This window comes from Salvia splendens, chromosome 12, assembly GCF_004379255.2.
Source record: "Salvia splendens isolate huo1 chromosome 12, SspV2, whole genome shotgun sequence".
NCBI classification, from domain to species: Eukaryota; Viridiplantae; Streptophyta; class Magnoliopsida; order Lamiales; family Lamiaceae; genus Salvia; species Salvia splendens.
The window spans coordinates 5,500,796-5,517,502 of NC_056043.1; the positions used below are offsets into that span (position 1 = coordinate 5,500,796).

General features: G+C 36.7%; 1 protein-coding gene across 2 annotated transcripts; it reads right to left on the reverse strand.

Moving 5' to 3' along the window:
* Nucleotides 1-8,980: 8,980 nt before the first annotated feature.
* Nucleotides 8,981-16,214, reverse strand: LOC121758748 (myb-like protein X). Of its 2 annotated transcripts, XM_042154141.1 has the most exons (12): nucleotides 16,079-16,214; nucleotides 14,524-15,571; nucleotides 14,368-14,401; nucleotides 13,247-13,326; nucleotides 12,628-12,687; nucleotides 12,412-12,522; nucleotides 12,079-12,159; nucleotides 11,906-11,986; nucleotides 10,573-11,038; nucleotides 10,294-10,406; nucleotides 9,855-9,885; nucleotides 8,981-9,371 (listed from the first exon to the last, which is right to left on the reverse strand). In XM_042154141.1, the coding sequence occupies exons 2-12, from the start codon at nucleotides 15,535-15,537 to the stop codon at nucleotides 9,199-9,201; spliced, it is 2,244 nt and encodes a 747-aa protein (XP_042010075.1). In that variant the 5' UTR covers nucleotides 15,538-15,571; nucleotides 16,079-16,214; the 3' UTR covers nucleotides 8,981-9,198. The 2 variants fall into 2 exon arrangements, with proteins under 2 accessions (XP_042010075.1, XP_042010076.1); XM_042154142.1 differs by lacking the exon at nucleotides 16,079-16,214 and having other exon boundaries at nucleotides 11,906-11,980.
* Between the last annotated feature and the right edge of the window lie 493 nt (nucleotides 16,215-16,707).

The following is a 16,707-nucleotide window of genomic DNA, read 5'->3' on the forward strand; positions in this document are numbered from 1 at the left end:
TTACATACATCTTCTTGGTCTTCTTCTTTCTTTGTTCATTTATTTTCATAGAATAGTAAAAGAAGATTAGCTTATGATAATTTCACCTCAATAATTGAGATAATGCGAAAATGATGTTTCCTAAATTGAATTATTTTTGTATTTAAGTGAAATTTTGGATGTATTATTGAGATGGATTTATTTATATCAAAGAAAAAAAATGCATTTTTCAGTAATACTCAATAATAGAACAGTAGTTTTTTATTTGCCTTATAGGGAGACGTATTACTAATTAAATTGTGTTTCATTACCAATTCCCCAAATGTTTTGATAAATTTTGCACGGTGATGGTTTCTTCGTTATAAAGTCACCTGATGATAGTAGTATATTTTGGGTTAAAGTTTTCACAAATGAAATTGTTTTACACAGCACGTCTAACTCTTCTTTCTCATGAAAATATCGACTTTATAGATTTTGCAATTTTATATTGTTTGGGCAATTTGATGGTGAAGGGCATTGAATATTCAATTTGACAGCCATATTCAAGGTAGATTTAATTTTCTTGGTTTGCACTTTTCATCTTATTTATTTCATATAAATCCATGCATGAGAAAATTGACTAATGAGGTGTTTTCTTAGTTTGGTATAATTGGCTTAATTAATGGTAAAAATGTATAGCTTATAAAAGAACCAGATAATGCTTATAAAATTGTACTAATAATCCATCGAAATGACTAGGATGATTTCTATATAATGCTCCTAAGGGCATCATTAACCCCGTCCCCATTTCCGGCCTCAAGTCCCCTTCATCATTCCTCTACAGTTGCGGCCCAGGCCCCAACTGTTGTAACCCTGCAGGTTGCGGTCCGGGCCGCAACTAATAAATGACACTATTCACAACTCCAACCTATTTAACTCGTAAAATAAAAAACGCTGGAAATTTATAACACGGAAAATTTAATTTCATCGAATACTGCAAAATTACAACATAGAAATTTTAAAACTGAAAATAAAATACATAAAAACATAATGTCAATTCTGGAAAACATTGGTGCGAGTCCAAATTTCTTCGATTAGATCGGCTTGGAGGCGAGTGTGTTGTTCCTCTTGGCGCATCGCAGCTGAACGGGCCATGACATTGCGGATGTCGTGAGGAAGGCCCTGCACGGGCGGCTCGGTGACAACGTAGTTGCTCCCGGTGCTGGCGAGCGGATCGTCGCTCCACAAAGTGACGTTATCTTGCTCGTCCTCAACGATCATGTTATCCATTATGATGCATGCATACATTGTGTCGGCGATGTTTGACCACTGCCAACCATGGGCCGCTCCCTTCACGATAGCCCACCGCGCTTGGAGGACTCCGAATGCACGCTCGACATCTTTCCGAGCCGCCTCTTGCCTTTGGGCAAACATTGCCCTCCGATCGGTTGTCGGAGCTGTGATAGTCTTCACGAACACTGGCCATCGAGGGTAGATCCCGTCTGCCAGATAGTACCCCATACTATACCGACGGTGGTTGGCGGTGAACTCTACGTTCGGTGCTCGCCCAGCACACAAGTCGTTGAACAATGGAGACTCGTTCAACACATTGAGGTCGTTGTTGGACCCGCGACACCAAAGTAGGCATGCCAGATCCACAATCTGCAATCGGCAACGGCCTCCAACACAATCGTGGGATGTGTGCCCTTGTGCCCGCTAGTGTATTGTCCTCTCCAAGCCGTTAGACAATTCTTCCACTGCCAGTGCATACAGTCGATGCTTCCAAGCATCCCCGGGAAGCCGTGGGCCCGCTCGTGCATGTCGACCAACTTCCTAACGTCGTCGGTCGTTGGCTTTCGCAAGTACGTATCCTTGAATGCTTCGACGACTGCCCGACAGAATCTAGCGAGGGACTCCCGGCCAGTAGGCTCGCTTACATGGAGATACTCATCGAACATATCTGATGTAGTTCCGTAAGCGAGTTGACGAATGGCAGACGTGCATTTCTGCAACGTCGATATACTTTCCCAGCCCACAGCATCAGTAGTTTGGCAGAAATACGGGTCACGAGCTACAACTGCGTTGACAATGCGTAGGAACAACGGCCTCCGCATCCGGAACCGGCGACGGAACATCTGATCACTCCATCGCGGATCTCTAGAGAAATAATCCGTGAAAAGCCGCAAGGCAGCTTGTTCACGGTCTCGGTGAATATACATCCGGGTACGTGGTACCAGGGTTTGTTGTTCGTTCCAAGCTTGAATAACAGCTTGGTAGCGTTCAACTTCGTTGTTGATTTCTTCTTGAATTGCCGGTAGCGCCTCTGCTAACGACCATGACATTTGATCTTCGAATATTCTTTGACGTGGAGGCATTTTTTTGAATTCTAGGAAGAGATTTGAAGTTGAATATGAAGTTGAATGTGTATGAAAATGGAGTAGTATTTATAGAAAAAATTTTCAAATTTTAAAAAAAAAAAATTAGTTGCGGCCCGGCCCGAGGAGCGTGTAACGCTGGGCCGGGACTCTACAGTTGCGGCCCGTCACCGTGCAACGCCTTCCCAGGCCGGGACGCGGGACGCGCGACAGGCCTGGAACGCGGCCCCGAGACAGGCCTGGGCCGTGACTCTCCTCCGTGCAATGCTCGGGACTGGCCGGGACTCGCGAGATGCGGCCCGGCCCCTTGCGTTACAGATGCTCTAAGTCCTATCGCATATGGCGATGCATTTCAATCTAAAAATAAATTAAAGTGGTCCACTCATGAAAATAATATAATTACAAAGACACGTAGATGGTGCAATTTTGTGATTGCATTTTATGTTTGAAATGAATAAAGAAAAGGGGTCGGCGTTGGGTGCTCCACTTCATTTTGCTTTGTAATACTAACAATTAGAGTGTCCACAATGGTGGCCTTCAAAGGCCACCATTTGTGGCCCGGCCACCAATTGTGGCTCCCATGTGGCCTTTGTAATGACAAATGTAAAAAAGTCAATGCAAATTCAAAGGGCCACCAAATGTGGCCCTCTAAAATGTTAATTTTTTTTTTTGCTTTTTTTAATGTTATTTTTTAATTTAATTTAATGTTATTAAATTTTAGTAGATTAATAATTTGGATAATAAAAATAATTTAATAAAGAGAGAAGTAGAGACAAATTTTCGTCGTACTATTAATAGGGAAAAATTCTACAACGAAAATATTTTTAAAACACAACATAATAATAATTTGGGAGGATTGGAATTGTTGGGATGGGTTGTTGATCGCGTCCATATTCGGTCGGTAGTCCCCGAACCCCGATGGTTGGCGAACCAAGTTCCTCTGCTGGGATGGCTAGACCCGGAATTGGGGCGAGTGCGGACTCCACGTCTGATTGGGGAAGTTGTCGTATCCCGAGTTTCCATACCCCGGGGAATTACCATCTCCACCTTGCATTTTTTGTAGTGTTTGAGAGTGTAAAATGAAGGGATTTGAAGTGTAGAATGAAGTGAAAAAATGGAAATGAGAGCGTATATTTATAAAAAAATTTCGAAATAAAAAAAAATTTATATTCCTCGGCCCAGCCGCGATTCGCGGCGCTTGCAATGGGAGGGCCGCGGCTCACACGGCTCAGCCGCGTGAAGGCCGCGGCCGTGGCTCAGCCACGCTTCTCTCCTCTCCGCCCCGGCTCTCGGCCTTTGCAATGGGGGGCCGCGCGCTGAGCCGCGGGCCGCGGCTCCCCCATTGTGGACACCCTTACTACTACTAAAATAAAGAGTCTTCACCTAACTTGTTGCACGCGACAACTTTTGGTGGTTAATGCATCTGCCGGATTTTTAAGAGCATCCACTGCGTTGTCCTCCCACCGTCCATTAATCGTCTCTTAAACTACTACTCCCTCCGTCCCATTAAATATGCAATATTTGCTTTTCGGCACGCGATTTTATGTAGTGCTGTTTTGTGAGTTAATGAAGAGAGAGTAAAGTAAGAGAGAAGAAAAAGTAGAGAGAGTATTGTTTCTATTTTTAGAAACGTTTCATTTTTAATGAGACTGACCAAAAAGGAAAACGTTTCATTTCTAATGGGACAAAGAGAGTATTTGAGAGCCCCATTGTACTTTATTCCTCCATCCCTTAACTAAGGGACGGAACCTGCAACGCTCCGTCCCTTAACCGTCCCTTATTCCGTCTCTTAAATTACTGTTCATTCAATTTCATTTTTTATTTTTTTTCCAACACAATTCAATTAAAACAAAACACACTTCATTAAAATTAAAATAACATTACAACATAAAATAAAAATACAACTTAAAATTAAAAAAACATAATTAAAATCTTAAAAAAATAAAAATGACATAATTTAAAATATAATTTTATATGAACATCCTTGAATGTTTTATGTTTCACTTTCGATGTGGGACAAAATAATTCTTGGATGTCTCTATAAAAGAGAAACAACCAAGAATGATTTTGTCTCACATCGAAAGTGAAATATAAAACATTCAAGGATGTCTCTATAAAAGAAGAACAACCAAGAATGATTTTATCCCACATCGAAACTGAAACATAAAACATTCAAGGTTGTCTCTATAAAAGAGAAGCAACCAAAAATGACTTTGTCCCACATCGAAAGTGAAACATAAAACATTCAAGGTTGTCTCTATAAAAGAGAAGCAACAAAGAATGACTTTGTCCCACTTCAAAAGTGAAACATAAAACATTCAAGGTTTTTTTTTTCAAACATAGGAGTTCGAGATACATTCGGTAAGCGAACTAGCCCGCCACAACCCCTCGTGGCTCGAATACTTTAGCTTCCCTCCGACGGGTTCGGGCGTGAACTAGCCAATGTTGGCTCGTAGACAAAGAAATCTATACTAATCTAAAGTGACAGTTTAATGAAATGACATTTTTACCCTTTTTGGAGGGAAAATGTGAAGCTATTTTGTTTACCCTTTTTGTCCTTTTGAGGAATGACAATTATTGGACAGAAAAGAGGGCAGCTCCTATCGAAGATTATTTGTTTTTTTTTCTTCTATTGCTTTAGAAAGATTATTTTTGCAGTCTAAGAGTATAGACATGGGGATGGCGTACAGGATAATCTTGAAGCAAAATCTCTATATATATCAATACAAAACAAATCACAATATTTCAATTCAATAAGCTCTATTTTGACCGATCTGTGCCAGAAAAAAAAAAAAAGCAAAATGGCTCAATGTTTTCTGCCTTTTTACTTGCCCAAGATAAAATCGGTCGGAGCACATAAGACGGCGGGGAAGGTGAAGCAGGATGGAAGGAACCCGGCGAAGCAAGCGGTGGAGCGACGTGCAGGGCCGTAGGCGCGCGTGGCGGCGCCGCAGGCTGGTGGGTGTGGCGGCGTGGTGGCGAGGCAATGCGAGTTCAGCCGATTGGAGAGAGGGAGAGGAGGCGCCGACTGGAATAGAGGGAGGAGGTGAAGCAGGTTGGAAGGAAACCGGCGAAACACGGTGGTGGAGCGTGGCGGCTTTATGACAAGGAGAGAGAGATGAAGGGAGAGGAAGAGAGGAGGCGCTTTTTCATTAGGGTTTCTAGGGTCTATCAAGTGTTATTTGGAATTTATATTTTATTTTATTAATTTATGAATTCAACAATTAGGGAGGAGAGAGGAAGAAGCGTTTTTTTCATGTAGTGTTTATAGTGTAATCATGTGTTATTTAGGATTTATATTGTACTTTCATTAATTTATTATTAATTATTAATTAATTGTTAGTGTACCAATTTACTATACTAAATTATTTGGATCCAAAAAATTCAGAATCTTATACTGAATTCGTATTGTAAAATTTTATTTAATTAAAAATATAAAAGTATTGATGATAAAAAAATTAAAAGATTTCGAATTGAACATAGCGTGTAATTAGTTTTTCCAACTAATAATAATATGAAGAGAAGAAACTATATAGTACAAAAATCTATAATTAATTTTTTTTATTTGAATAGAGTTCTAAAGTTAGAGCTATATTATTATGAATTAAAAGCAAGGTTTAATATGGACTACTATTTTATTGAACTTTGTATAATATATATTGTCCAAATTTTAATTTTTAATTAAGTAATTAAATTTATATATTAATTAATTTGTCTTTGATTTGATTTATTCTACTACTAGATAAGATAATTTTGTTTATGACTTTGAGTTCTATTTATTTTTTATAATTTTCAAAATATTATCATGTACTATTGAATTTAATTTTGATGAAAATGCATTTATTAATTGTGATTTTATTTTCTTCGTTTTATCATGTCTACTTAATTCTAAAAAATATATTTTTAGTTATAAACAATTATGTTGCAATTTCAAAACTTATGAATTACTGAGTTTGTTATTGTTTTTCTTATTTTTTGTTTGCTTTTATGAATACTTATGTTTTGTTTTGTTAATCGAAACTGGTGAATTATTTATATGTTCAAATAGTTTGTTTTTTATCTTTTGTAAAGAGAAGTATTACATTTTTCTTTATTTGTATGTCTTATTCTATTTCATCCACACATTTCCTCTTTTGTTATTTCTTTTATTTTATACTACTACACTCATATCATATATTAAAATAGTACTCCCATGTTCCATAATAGTGAAGTCATTTTGTCATTTTGATATGTTCCATAGTAATGAAGTCATTTCCTTTTTTAATAAAGTCAACATAGTCTTCTCACTTACTTTACTCTCTCTTGCTGTATTCTCCATTCATCTCTCTACCTTTTTTCATTTCTTACTTTATCCTTCATTTACTTAACTCACTTAACACAATTTTTCTTAGATTGCATGCCGAAAAGAAACGTCTTCATTACTATGGTACGGAGGGAGTATACAATCATCTACTAAAATATGAAATGTTTCATTGAGAGTGGGTTGGCACAAATACAAATATCTTTATGCTGTTGTTTATAATATTTTTAATTATTTATAATATTACAAATACTTGTTTTAATTAGTTTTTATCTCTAAATATATTTTATACTTATATACTCTAGAATCATTATTTTAAGTTAATATATCTTCATTGTTTAAAATTTTTTTGTCATGTGCATAGCACAGGTGTTAAGTGTTTTCAGTTGTGAGGGGTTGGATGGATTGATTATTTTTCCAAGACCATCTCGAAAAAGAAAAACACATGCACACAGCTAGAATTTTTAAGAACGAATTAATGGACGTGATTATATTTACATTTCTAGATATAAGTTTAATTAGGACCGGGCGTTATTATTATAACAAAAATGTTAGTAGTACTTTACATTAGAATTTTGTGTTAATTCTAGAAGGGCAAATGCTCCTCTTCAAATTCTTCCATATATAGTCTATTTTGAGGTCGACTTGATCGAACTTATTCAATGAAATACATTTATTTTAAACGAGGCAAGATTATATTTCGATGATACTTGATCAGTTTATTTTATTTGACTATATTTTTAACGAGGGTGCTTGCTAATTGGTATTGTGATTAGTTGATGATTCCCTTCTATAGTCGTCTTTGGTTGTTCCCAAGCCTCCGTCATTTTAATAGCAACACAAAATTCTTAATGCGAATGTCTCCCTTTTTAAATCCCCCTTGATCAATCAACCAGAGTTTGTAAATGAATTCACATGAAATTTGATTATTATAGCATCCCCTTTTTAAATCAATTTATGAAAAAATCACATATGTACACTCAAAGTTTGATATACAAAAATTAGTCCAATCTAGAATATAACAAAACACAGTGTAATCAAGTCTAATTTCAGAATTTCAGTATGGAAAAAAGGTAGAGAATCTATCTATCATAATCTAAAGTGTCAGTTTAATGAAAAGACTTATTTGCCCTTTTTTGAGGGAAAATGAGAATATGATAGATGTGAATATATGTATTTACCTTTTTTTATATGTTATTATGTTTTTTAATAACATGATAGATGAGTAAATTCTTCATTTATTATAAATATTTTATTTATAATCACATTTATGTTTTTGTAAATCTTTATATTGTTTTTAATTCTTAGTTTCTATATTTCATTAAAATTTATATTCATTATTTAAAAATTATATGTCCCGTGCATAGCACGGGTGTAAATACTAGTTAATCCCAAAGTCGCGTCATCCAGGAGTCGAACTCAAGACCTCCAGGATGGTGGCATATCCTTGCCACCCTTCTCAACCACTTGAGCTAGGGGTGTCTCTATAAAAGATAAGCAACCAAGAATGACTTTGTCCCACATCGAAAGTGAAACGTAAAACATTCAAGGTTGTCTCTATAAAGGAGAAGCAATCATGAATGACTTTGTCCCACATCGAAAGTGGAACATAAAACATTCCAGGTTGTCTCTATAAAAGAGAAGCAACCAAGAATGACTTTGTCCCACATCGAAAGTAGAACATAAAACATTCAAGGTTGTCTCTATAAAAGAGAAGCAACCAAGAATAAGTTTCATAAATTCGCAAGCCCATCAAATATATGTGGGCTATTACGAATTTCTTGTATTTATTTATTTGTAAAAATTATTTTTAAATATAAAAACAATTTTTAAATATAAAAACAATTTTTATAAATAAAAAGTATTTTTTTAAAAATTCCATTTAAAAAAATGATTTATTGCGTCAGCATGTGACGACGCCCACTCGCGGGCCGGCGAGTGGGCGTCACGCACGACGCCGGGTCGCGCCACGTCGCCTAGGTGCGTGGCGAGACGGCCCGTCGCTTGTCTCTTCGACACGGGACGCGGGACGGAACGAGACGGCGAGCTACAACGCGTCGCGCGACGGACCCATCTCTCCAAGACGGGTCGCGGGACGCCGGCGCGACGCGTAGTGGATGCTCGAATAATCATAACTGTCTAAAGATTCTCAGTTTGGACATTTCCAAAATCAGCCAAAACAACATCATTTGCACATCTGACTTTTTCTATTGGAAAAATTATGAACCAAACACATCTAATCGCTTTACATGAAATGACAGCTTTTGTTCTTGCACTTCAATGCAACATCAAAATGTATCATGATAACATTTATTTATAAATATATGGTACCTGAGAAAAGTGCTCATAGAGAAGTTGGATCAATAAAGGGGAAGTAAAGTACAAAATCTACAACTTTGTGTTTGTACTAATATTACATGACAGGCTGCTGCAGCTGTTTATCTCTAGCATCAAATTGGCTTCACCAAGCAAAATAAGATTATGCTAAATAGTAGTTACGGGTACCAAAATGATTACACTTAGGGCTATATAGCATTTAGTATACAGGCTTAGGTAGCAAGGTTCCTAGACCTTCACACCTTGGGTGGAAGCCTTGTTTTTCTTCTCAGCATCAACGGCATCGTCTTCTTCCTCTTCCTCATCAGCCTCGTCAGCATCAGCTAGTTTTGTGAGCTCCTCCTGAATCATGAGCTTCACTGATGATTTTCTTGGTGCGAGGTCTGTATCGAATTGCTGGGCTGCAATGTGATGAGGATTAGTGATATATTCATCCTTAACATGATGGGACATGCAGAATGCAACCACCACATAATACAGATAGACAAGGCTAATAGTATAAAAGGGTTTTTAAGCATTCTCCTCCCCCCCACTGCCAAATGTCAAAACGTGATGAACAAACTGAAACAGTTTACTGAGAATAGTCCTCATTGGGTGAAAGAGAGCACGAACTTTGATGGAGTAAATAAGACCTGCGGAACTAGGACGCTCATAATTAACTTCTCCCGAAATCGCATGAACTAAATTATACCCAAAATACACACACACTAACATCCAGACATCCGTATAAAATCAAAAGGCAAAGCTACAACTCAGTCAAGGCCAAACCCCTGGTTTTAACTTAGCATCTGTATATAGAAAGAGAATAGGAAGGAAAGAGTGGAAGTTCAGGCAGAGTGAAAATAGTTCTTCTCAGCGAGAAAAATAAAATAAGGGAAACTTACCAAGTTGCTTCAGAATGTCAGTGAAGGTAGCCTGCAAGATACAAGTACGATGAATGTGTTAAATGTTAACAAAAACTATAGATACGTGAATAAAACAAAATAACGACAAAAATATCAGTTGGAGAAAAAATTTTGTTCATACTTCAACACATAGTGATGGAAAAACCATGGTTGATCAAGCTATAGTTGGAATTTCTAAACCTGAGTTTATTTTTAATACTAGTATTTTAACTTCTCCAAGACTCTCATTTATCAGATGCATCTTCAAGAAATACATGACCAGGGAATAGAAAACCCTGATCTAAAATCAAGTCACACATGCAAAATAGAAATATCGTTACACCAAGGTCCTAGTCTTTTGTACTACCTGACGATTACAATAGAATTCAACAGTAGAGTGCCTATTATAAAGCTTGGATGGCAGTGTTCAGAGACTAACCGTATTAAAATCGACCTCTTTAAGGAGTTCACAAATTGCCTCCCTGAGTTTATCATCACTCGGCTTTAATTTCTCCTCCTTGAGCTTATCTTTGACTTTGAGAACCTTATTCCCTGCATTTAAAAGATAATAAAAGCACCTTCAGGAACTACGTGCAATAAAAGGACAGAAGGTGCACAGTAAGTGGCCTAATTTATAAAATCAAATACAACAAAACATACAGTCAGATTTTGACACTCAGTATACAATTGATAAAATAGGAGAAACCAAAATTCTCACCAGGGCTCTCTTTAACAGCTGACTTCTTCGGAGCGGACACCTTCTTGTCTGATTCATCTTTCTTCTTATTAGAAGGTTTCTTATCACTAGTGCTACCAATGCTTTTTGAGTTGGCAGATACTTTTTTTGGCAGGGGGGTGGCCTTCTTAGGGGTTGTTTTTTTCTGGGTTTTGGCTTTACTAGCAGATCCTTTCTTTGCAGTTGACTTTGACAATCGCCGCTTCTTCTTTCCATCGTCATCACTAGATTCCTTCTCAGATTCACTTTCTTTCTTCTCAGATTCACTTTCTTTCTCCTCACTCACTGCTTGTTCAGACATTTCATCGTCTGATCTTTCTGGGACACCATTTACACCTTCCTCTTCATGTTCATCATCTTTCTCTTCTCCTGATTCATCTTCTGACTCTGGAGGTGTGCCTTTAGCCTCAGCAGCATTTTTAGAGGCACTGCCAGTTTTCTTATGACTCTGCAAAATACCAGACATGATATCAAATAATGCATGTATCACCGTTCAGAATCTCCAAGAACTTCAAATTTGATCACCCACTTGATTACTTTTTATCAATCCAATTCCATATTCAGTTGCAAATTTTCATATACTGTTGATAACCTTCGAATTTCTTTTGTACACATTCCCCCTACACCTTCTTCAACTTTTGCCTGATGGATTGATAATGTACTTATCATTGAAATATAATCCCCAAGCAAACTCCATATAAATTATTAGTTTAAAGCATCTACTACAAAAGTTGGTGGGTGGGTTTCTTTTGCTTCCATGACATCTCCTATCTATTGAATCTCAACCGATTATGTCTTTCCCTTTTATTTTTGTTTACTGCTCTATTAAAGACCAATGCACAAGTAGCTGACTTGTGAAAGTTCCAAACATTCCCTCGGGACAATATTAAACATATGATGCTCTGTATACATGTAGAGATATACTTGTGCTGCTGATAGGAACATATGCTACAGTACATTTTTTTTGAAGTTTTACAGCAGTATCTGTAGGTGAATGTCTAGCTCTCTCTTACGTGCAGCTCGCTATAATTAGATGTTATTACAGAACTTCATCTTATACAAAATGAAGTACCATTACATCCTATGGAAATTTGTAAATTGTATGGAACGAAGACACTTAATAAACACTCATTTACTCAGATATAAAAATTATTGGCTCCCACAAACTGTAGATAACACTGCAGATATTGTACTAATAATATCTTGTACAAAGACAAGACAGAGCATATCAAATAAAATTTTAGGCCCAATTATAGGAGTCCAACTTCAAAGAAAAATCCAGGGAGCAAATAATTACATAACCTGAAAAATATACCTTAGCTGAGTCTTTTGACAGTGTACTACTCCCAGAGGATTTGCTTACCCTCTTTCTCTTTTTACCCTTATTTGACTGTTCCTTAAAAATGGAACACATATGAATAGGAGTTGGAAGAGATAATTGGTGAAATAATAAATGAAAAAGTTATAAAAAATCAACAAAGTTAAAACCTGCTCTTTATCGGCAAGAGATTCAGAGGTTGTTGCATGAGGTTCCACCAAAAAATCTATCAACTTGGAAATAATATCTTCCTGAGAACAGAAAAGCAGAAACTTAGTAACTCATTCCATCAGTAAACAGTGTGGTAAAGGTGAATAGGTGATCTAGAATACCTAAACACAATTATGCAACGATGTAATAATGATTAACAAGAAAAAGATCAGTAGTAAAACATCTTAAAGATCCAGAATATATGGACTAGAAATGGGAACCAAGCTAGTGAAACTAGATTTACAACTTTGGTCCTTAGCTGCTTGAACATAAGAAATACTGTATAAACTAACCTTCCTTGAATGAGTCTTGGAGATGGGTATGTCAAGGATATCACAGAACTCCAACAGTTTCTCCTTGATACACTTGTCAAGTTTTTCTTTGATTTTAATCATTTGCTTTTCCTGATATCACATTCATATGAAGCACATAAAATATCCAGGTGGAGAACCGAAGAAAGAGATGTTCAAACTTAAGTAGAACATACTGCTAATAAGTTTCAATTTCACCTCATTATCATTCCATACAAATCCAGAGAATCTTAATATGTGGGTTTTGACTTCAGCAGCCTGCATAAACCAGAAAAGTATAAATGCGAAGAAATAATCAAGACTTTGTTTAACAGACCGGACAGTTTAGCTACCCATGCAGACTGGCATTCATATAATTGTCAAAGACATATCATCTTATCAAGTGCAAGAGTTAGATAGGATTACTATTAGCAAGCAAACTAACAGGAATTGGAGTAAGATCGGTAAGCATGTTTGAGCTGAGTTTAAACTAGTTTTAAGGGAACCAGGAAATGAAAACACCAAAAATAAAACTTCAGGAATCTACAGGTGAGTAGTTGTATTGCTACTGGAGAATCTCATAGAGTTCAAAACAAATTGAGAATGAAATGCTACTTGAAATTAGGAATGCAGAAAAAGTTTTAGCGGAATGGATATGCTTTTTAACTCCAAAGTTAATAAGCCCTGAAATACAGTTCACAAGAAGAGTACAGCTTAACCTAAATTTCCCAATATTAGGTTTTTCTCAGAGAGATAATCTAATTGTTATGAGAGACAACCATGGAACTAAGTGCTGTGAAGCTTAAACCCAGAATAACATTGACTCTAACAGCCTTACCTTCCCTCTTCTTGCAAAAAGAATAGTATGCAGCAACTTGAAAGTGTCATCAGTCTTCTTTCTTGATAACTTGTATGCCACTGCAGCTCAGATATGAGATCAATTTCATTATTAGATACAGGATAATTGGGCATCATTTTGATGTACAATAAACAAGATATTTTTAACAGCACAAATAAAAATGTCTACTTGATGTGCCAAGAGCTGGTAATTCCTAATAGACACTCACAGGATTGCAATTATTCCAAAGTATACCAGATGCCAGATATTTCAGCCTATCATTTATTAGTTCAATTTACAGATTCAAATGCCACCATGACAATTTCTATGATGGGCAAACATGCAGCTATAACTGGAATTATAAAGTTGTTGCATAACTTACAGGTTCTTATATCTTGTTAATAACAGCAAGATATAACCACAATAAAGTTCCCATGTCGCAGTGGAAATACAACAGATGAGCATTTGAAGTATGAGTTTTATCTCAAAAAATATGAGAGGGAATCTCATTTTTCATCAAAGACCAGTATTTATATCCATTATCCAATTTATACAGGCTCAAAATAGCTGACAAAGATATTGATTTGGGAGTGTTTAATATGTAAATTCAACCAATTTGAAGAGGCGGGAACATAGTGAAACATAACTAAGATGATTGAGAACAAGGATGCAGCAGAAAAGAACTATTGCTCAACACAGAATGACCAAAAAATACCGAGAGAGTGGACAAAAAGGCCTCAAATATTTTCCATCAACTCACAAGGGTAAGGAAATAAAAAATTCCCGCCATCATTCAAAAGTAAGGACATGATATAGCAATTAAATTGAATCTATGCAGCTCTTTTGTATGAATCGAATAAAATAGACCTTTATGCCATGTAGCTATACTTCTTCAAAGAGTTAGCATGATGCCCCAACTTAATTTAGCTAACCAAATAGCTCAAATAAAAAGAAAGTATACAAGACCGCTCAGGAAAGAAATGCAACAGATCATCAGAGGTTGACGCACAAGTTATGAAACACACACACACACACCCACATAAACACATGTGCACACACAAAAAATTTAATAATAATGATGATGAACAACCACGCACTAAACAACATGTAAAGGAATATACCATTTGGGATATCTTTGAGCGCAGTTCCACGACCCTGAAAGCAAAGCTAATTTGTCAAAGTCCATCCTTAAAACAAAACTTTAGTATGTAACATTCATCCCGTAAAACTTGTACAACAACGGGATAAGACACCAAACTGAAAATTAAAATTGGCACCTTGGCAATATGGAATTCCCTAGCTGAGTCCTTCTCGATTGTGGCAACCAATCTTTCTACAGATTTTCGCTCACGAATAGGGCGATCAGTTGTAAAAGTTGCAGGGGTTTTTGGCTCTTTTTCCTCTTTATCAACTGAGGCTCTTGTCTCCTCCTTTTTATCCAATGAGGTTTTAGGCTCTTTCGACTTTTTCTCACTGGGGGTTCTTGTTGATTTATCATCATTTGCTTTAGAAACCTTTTTATTATTTTTTTTCTTTCCACCACTATTCTTTGTTCTCGAGCGTTTCTTAGATTCTCTCTCTTTGCTAGGCTCCTCATCATTTGCTTTATCCTCTTTCACTCCATCAGCCTCCTCTTCAACCTTATCCTCATCCATATTATTGGTTTCCTCTTCAGCACTCTCCTCCCTTTCCTCATTATCAATATCCACCTTTTCAATTTCTGCTGCAATGTCTTTCTTTTCTCTGTCCAATTCAGATTCTTCCTTTTCTATGCTCGGTGCAGTTTCTTCCTTTTCTATGTCAACTGCTGTTTCCTCCTTTTCTATGGCAGCTTCCGTTTCCTCCTTTTCTATGCCAGCTGCTGTTTCCTCTTTTTCTTTGTCCGCTGCCGTTTCCTCCCTTTCATTGTCAGCAGCCGTTTCCTCCTTTTCTTTGTCTGCTGCCGTTTCCTCCTTTTCTTTGTCTGCTGCCGTTTCCTCCTTTTCATTGTCAGTTGTTGTTTCCTCCTTTTCTATATCTGCTGTCGTTTCATCCTTTTCTGTATCTGCTGTCGTTTCCTTCTTTTCTTTGTCCGCTGCAGGTTCTTTCTCTCCCTCTTTTGCATCATTTTCAACAGTTTCCTCGCATTTGCTGCCATCATCTTTGTCCACATCCATACTTTGAGCCTCGCTCTTCGCATCATGCTGTTTTTCTACTTCCTTTTCCATAACTGCCACAGCTTCACCCTCCACCTCAGCTTTCCCGTTTGCTAAAGGCTCAAGCTTCTCAGATACCACATCTCCTTCTCCCATAACAGCTCAAAGAAACCAACTTGCTCAAAGCACACTGCATATTAATTGAAGTTTATCTTGTACCATCAATACATCATACATTTATGAAAACATAAAATGATGATCAGTCATCAAATTACCATGGTAATTAACTCCCATCACAAAAAAAAGTAACCTATGACCATGAGACTGGACAAACAAGGGCGATTGGAATTGAAAGAGATCTTGAATTCATAAACATTTACCCCTAAACACAGTGCATATCATGAAAAAGGCTGATTTGAAAGAACGAAATCAGCATGCCCTAACAAGATCTACAGGATCACTAACACCGCAACTACCACATCAAAACTGAAAGAAACAAAATAACCACATTCAGCATGAAAAGCGAGTAAAACATAATCTAATCTAAGGATCGAAATCCATAAAGCACAATTCAAAACCCTAAGTGCAATGCTGCTAAATTCAACCTCAAATTCACTAAGAAAGCTGAAAAAAAAACAGACTGCAGTTCCCGTAACTGAAAGGGGGACAAACAGAACCGGAATTAAGTTGAACTTACGATAATAAATGCGAAATTGGGAGGTAGGAGAGCTTCTTCGGAAGTTAATTGTCACAGTGCAACGATTTTACTGGTTTTTTCTTCGCTCTCTCTCTCTAAAATTTAAGTTGGGTTCAGCATTTGGGGATGAGCTTATATATCGCGGACACCAAATTCGGATTTTAAATCCAGTTAAATGCCATGTCGGATCGTGAAGCCCGACACTCGGCGGGATTCCGAAACTAGTCATATATTTGACGGATGAGATGGGTTTAGGAAGTGATGGACGGGTGAGATTTCGTATTCCTTTGAATGTGCTGATCCGGATTCGGTTGACCATTGGTAACAGCCCATTTCCTCATTTATTGGGCTTCATTGGGCCTAAGAAACTATTGTAGATAAAATAAAATAAAATAAAATAAAATAAAATAAAATAAAATAAAATAAAATAAAATAAAATAAATAAATAAATAAAATAAAATAAAATAAAATAAAATAAAATAAAATAAAATAAAATAAAATAAAATAAAATGTGGAATATTTTTTAGTACTCCAAAGTAACCTTTTTAGTAGCCCAGTTTATTTAATATTTGGGACGATATTAATTATAAAACCTAGTGAATTTGCCACATAAACTCGAATAGATTAGT